General features: G+C 50.4%; 1 protein-coding gene across 1 annotated transcript; it reads right to left on the minus strand.

Moving 5' to 3' along the window:
* Positions 1-4,126: 4,126 nt before the first annotated feature.
* LOC108317740 (olfactory receptor 5C1) lies at positions 4,127-5,090 on the minus strand. Its single transcript, XM_017548395.2, is given in 2 exon segments — positions 4,127-4,816; positions 4,818-5,090. Coding segments are annotated over 2 exon segments (963 nt in total).
* Between the last annotated feature and the right edge of the window lie 512 nt (positions 5,091-5,602).

The following is a 5,602-nucleotide window of genomic DNA, read 5'->3' on the forward strand; positions in this document are numbered from 1 at the left end:
TTTTGAGATGGAGTCTCCCTCTGTCTGCAGGCTATAGTGCAATGGTGTGATCTCAGGTCACCGCAACCCCTGCCTCCCAGGTCCAAGCGATTCTCCTGCCTCAGCCTCCTGAGTAGCGGGGATTACAGGCATCTGCTACCATGGTCGGCTAATTTTTGTATTTTTAGTAGAGACGGGGTTACACCATGTTGGCCAGGCTGGTCTCGAACTCCTGACTTCGTGAACCACCTGCCTTGCCCTCCTAAAATGCTGGGATTATAGGTGTGAACCACTGCGTCGGCTTGGTCTCTCTATTTCATGTGAAAAAGATCCAGGAAAAACTGCTTCAGTGGACTTATGAAGTCTTTAGTGGCTTCTCTGGGTACAGGGAAAGGATTCCTCATCTTGTCTCCAGGTCACTTCGTCTTCTAGGGCTAGCAGAATTAAAATAAGAGGTCAGGTCTAGTTGCAGTGGGGTGGGAAGGTGGTCCAGGGAGCCACAGTAGACTGGGCTATTTACGTTTCCACCGTTCCCTTCTCCTGATTGTCTGGGGGGTGTCTGGAGGTAGATTAAGCATCTAACCCAGTGCCTGGCACAGAGCAAGTGATCAATGTATATTTATTTATTTATTTTTTGGGATGGAGTCTCGTTCTTTTGCCCAGGCTGGAGTATAGTGGCACAATCTCAGCTCGCTGCAACCTCCACCTCCCTGGTTCAAGCGATTCTCCTGCCTCAGTCTCCTGAGTAACTGGGATTACAGGTGCCTACCACCATGCATGGCTAATTTTTGTATTTTTAGTAGAGACAGGGTTTCACTGCATTGGCCAGGGTGATCTCCAACTCCTGACCTCAGGTGATCTGCCCACCTCGGCCTCCTAAAGTGCTGGGATTACAGGCGTGAGCCACTGTGCCCGGCTAATACATATGTATTGACTTGACTTGGGTGATGATTTATGGTGTGGTGGAAAGAATGTGATACCAAGGGCAGGAGAATTACAACTTAAACTGGCTGATTGAAGGAACCAGGCCGCGCCTCCTCACTTCTCTGAGTCTCTGTTTCCTGACATCCAAAATGGGGGTTTGGCACTGGGCTATTGTGAGACCTGGAGGTGCCTGTGTTTCTGGTCATGGTCATTTTGTAGAAGGCACTGACCATGCTGAGGCAGAGGTAGCTTGCTGATGGTCAGAGTCCAAGGACAAAAGCTACCCCATAGGCAGTGGGGACCAGTGAGAGTTAGCTGCCCCTTCAGTGATGCGGCCTGTTCTTTGGGCTGACACCTGAGCAGGATGGCTGGGGCAGGGCTGGTGACCCAGAAGACAGGAACACCAACAACCCGCTGCCCCTGCCCCGCCGCTTTCCCCTTGCTGATGCAGATGGCTCACCTGGAAGGAGACCATGTGATGCACAAGGCCACAGCACATCACGGGCATGTTCTCTGTGCTAGGTTCAAGGGACCAGAGATGCCTCCGGCAAGGTCCCTGATGGTTAGCTGCTGACTCCAAGCCGTACGGGGGGACTGGTGGCACAGGTGTTTCCGGGCACGGGTGAATGTGCATCACGGCCAGTAGTATGTTTTTGAAGTTTTAGAGAAGTCAGAGGGGAGGAAGTAGATCCTGGGGGCAGGGGAGAAGTTATTGACAGAGTAGCAAGGATCTGGCATCACAGCACCAACAAATAACCCGGGTGTGGGAGGGAGGAGGGGAGGCCAGGAAAGGATGCTCTCCATGTCATGGCAGAGCCAGGCTTTGGGGCACTGGCAGGTTGAACAAGGAAGCCTGAAGGTTGCCATTGACTCTATGTGTTCTTGAGCAGGTCCCTTAACCAGCCTGGGCCTCAGTTTCCCCATTTATCAAGTGAAGGCTTCTCCTCCACCTGTTTTATATATATGTATGTGTGTGTGTATATATATATATTTTAAATTTAATTAATTAATTAATTTATTTATTTGTTTTTGAGACAGATTCTTGCTCTGTCACCCAGGCTGGAGTGCAATGGTGTGAGATCTGGGCTCACTGCAACCTCCACCTCCCAGGTTCAAGTGATTCTCCTGCCTCAGCCTCCCTAGTAGCTTGGATTACAGGCACCTGCCACCATGCTCAGCTAATTTTTTGTATTTTTAGTAGAGATGGGGTTTCACTATGTTGGCCAGGCTGGTCTTGAACTTCTGACGTTGAGATTTGCCTGCGTTGGCCTCCCAAAGTGCTGGGATTACAGGCGTGAGCCACTGTGCCTGGCCTATATGTTGTGTTTCTATGTAAATAATATGTTTTGTTTGTTTGTTTTCTTTTTTTTTCTTTCTTTCTTACTTTTTTTTTTTTTTTTTTTTTGGTTAAAGCTACCAGTCTTAAGACCTTTAAGGTTCCTTTTGATCTAAACAGCACAGTGCAGCAATTCTGGGACCCATTAGTGGCAGATTCACCTGAGTGACCTGGAAGGGGCTGGGTCTAGGATGCTGTAGCTGTCTCTCCTCCTTTCTGGAGCAGCGGAATGGGGGTAGGAGTGGAGTTGGGACTAGGGGGTGGGGAAGTGGGTGCAGATTTCTTAGAGAAACACAGACCTAAGAGCTCCCGCCTCATAAACCTGTTTGGTAAAATCTCGGGTACCTCAGGCCCTTTCAGTCCCCAAAATGTGTCCTTACTTGACGCTGTGCACCTGCTCCGGTCTGAGACGTCTTCCTGTAAGTGCTTCCACGGAGGCACCAAAACCTGGGGCGTGGATTCTGTAGGGCTCAGTAAAACACACCTGAGTGACCCAAGTGGCATAAGGGCTTGTTCTGGCTCCAGCACTTACTAGGTTACCAGCTTGGAGCCTCAGTTTCCTCATTCATGAAGTGATAATAAGAATACTCATGCTTTTTGTGGGTAAAAAATAAGTGAAGTGCTGGCAAATGATGAAGCCTTATACAATGCCTCTTTCATCTGCCCCTAACACTTATGCCCTTCATTCTCAGCTTTGCTTCATTCATTCCTGACCATGCATGTTCACAATGTGCTCCTTCTGCAGAACGGCAGGTATGGCAGAACAGGTGCCATGAGAGCAAACAAGGCAAAGAACAAAGAATAAGAAAAATGGACTTCTTCTAAATGTGTGTTAGTATGAACATAGAGTCGTTTATTCATCTCAGATGTGCAGAGGGCCTCCTGTGTAAACTTCTCTATTCCTGTCCCAGTTGAGAAGTCAATTTCTTTGAGAACTCATGGCCATATGACTAAAAGGAAGGGCTCATCCACACAAGGCAAGTCCTGTGGATATCACACCCTCCTGGATTGCCCTCAGTCTGTAGGAAATGGTGGAATGTGTTCTAAATGCCTGAGGATGACCGTTAGAAGAGCATGATGTGACAGAAGGGGCCCAGGCTTTGGGAAAGTCCCCTCCTCCTCCTCCTCCTCCTCCTCCTCCTCCTTCTTCTTCATCTTCTTCTTATTCACGGAGTCTTGCTCTGTTGCCCAGGCTACAGTGCAGTGCTGCAATCTCGGCTCCCTTTAACCTTCCTCTATCGGATTCCAGTGATTCTCTGGCCTCAGTCTCCCAAGTAGCTGGGATTACAGGTGCGCGCCACCACACATGGCTAATTTTTGTATTTTTTGTAGAGACGGGGTTTTATCATATTGGCCAGGCTGGTCTCAAAATCCTGACCTCAAGTGATCCACTGCCTTGGCCTCCCAAAGTGCTGGGATTACAGGCATGAGCCACCGTGCCCAGCCCTGATCTCTTTCTTTTTTATGGCTGCATAGTATACCATCATGCCCAGCTTATTTTTAACAATTTTTTTTTTCTGTAGAGACGGGTTCCCCAAGCTGGTCTTGCACTCCTGCCTCAGCCTCCCAAAGTGCTGGAGTTACAGATGTCAGGCATGAGCCACTGCACTGGGCTGAACGTTTATGTTTTGAATGTTGAAGAACCTGAGGCAGTGCAACAGCAACATTAGCCTGGTCTAGGCTCTGGCTCTACGTCTAGCCCTGGATGAACCCCAAGTCTTTTCCTCCCTGCTATAAGCTTCCATTTCCTCCTTTATTGTCCCTTAAACAATGACAAGAGACATCGAAGCCAGAGGAACATCCCATCTTTACAGACAGTGACTGTGGCCAGAAAGAGCATCCTCCTCATCCCCTCATAGACAGACCTACCCAGCCTCCCTGGACCAATCACTGGGGCCCCTGTCCTGGACAGCGGAATCGGCTCCAGGTCCGCCTGAGGGCCTCCTTGACCTCCTTGTTGCGGAGGCTGTAGATGAGCGGGTTGAGAGCCGGGATGACCAGGGTATAGAACACAGAGGACATCTTGTCAGTGTCCAGGGCATAGCTGGAGCTGGGGCGCAGGTACATGAAAATGAGTGTCCCGTACATCATGGCCACAGCTGTGAGGTGGGATCCACAGGTGGAGGCTGCTTGTCGACGGCCCTCGACTGAGTGCATGTGGATCACAGCCTGAGCGATGAAACCATAAGACACTGTGATAGCTAACACCGTGGCTGTCTGGATGAAGCCACAGATGGCGAAGAGAAGGAGTTCATTGAGACTGGTGTCACTGCATGAGATGGCCAGCAGTGGAGGGATGTCGCAGAAGAAGCTATTGATCTCCCGGGAGTGGCAGAAACTCAGTCGGAAGGTGAGGGTTGTGTGAACGAAGGCGCTCACTGGCCCACCCAGGCCCGAAACACCCAGCAAGGCCAGGCATAGTTGCTGTGACATAGCTGTTGTATAGAGAAGCGGTTTTCTGATGGCCACATAGCGGTCATAGGCCATGGCTGCCAGTAAGCAACACTCGGTGTCAGCCAGACCTGCAAAGACAAACATCTGGAGAGCACAGGCTGTGTAAGGGATGGTGGCTTGGGGGCAGCAGCAGGTCCACTAGCATCTTGGGACCAATGGCGGAGGAATAGCAGGCATCCAGCAGGGAGAGGTTGGCCAGGAAGAAGTACATAGGTGTGTGGAGCCGGGCATCCACGCGGATCAGCAGCGCCATGCTCATGTTTCCCAGCAGACTCACCAGGTAGACAGGCAGGCAGGTCAGGAAGAGGGCCACATACAGGTCCTGGCGATTCGTGATGCCGAGGAGGATGAATTCACCAGGGGCACCCATGGCCCAGGTGAGGTTCTCTGAGTTCATCCTACTAGACAGAGACTGAAAAGAGGCAAAGCAGGAGGGAGATGAGACAAAGGTCAAGGTCATGGCCAGGGAGAAGAAAGCATCATGTACTGGGAGTTAGGCAGGCTTGGGTTTTAGCCCGAATGTGCAACAAAATTGCTATGTGACCTTGGGCAAGCTACATTATCTCTCAAAATCTGTGTTTCTAACTCTTAGAAGTCATTGCAGAATGAGATGGAGTCTCGTTCTGTCACCCAGGCTGGAGTGCAGTGGTGCAATCTCAGCTCACTGCAACCTCCACCTCTTGGGTTCAAGTGATTCTCCTACCTCAGCCTCCCAAGTAGCTGGGACTATAGGTGCCCACCACCACACCCAGCTAATTTTTGTATTTTAGTAGAGACAGGGTTTCACCATGTTGGCCAGGCTGGTCTTCAACTCCTGACCTCAAGTGATCTGCTTGCCTCGGCCTCCCAAAGTGCTGGGATTACAGGCGTGAGCCATCACGCCCAGCCCTTTTTTTTTTTTTTTTTTTT

Source organism: Cebus imitator, unplaced genomic scaffold (genome assembly GCF_001604975.1).
Source record: "Cebus imitator isolate Cc_AM_T3 unplaced genomic scaffold, Cebus_imitator-1.0 Scaffold206, whole genome shotgun sequence".
Classification (NCBI taxonomy): Eukaryota; Metazoa; Chordata; class Mammalia; order Primates; family Cebidae; genus Cebus; species Cebus imitator.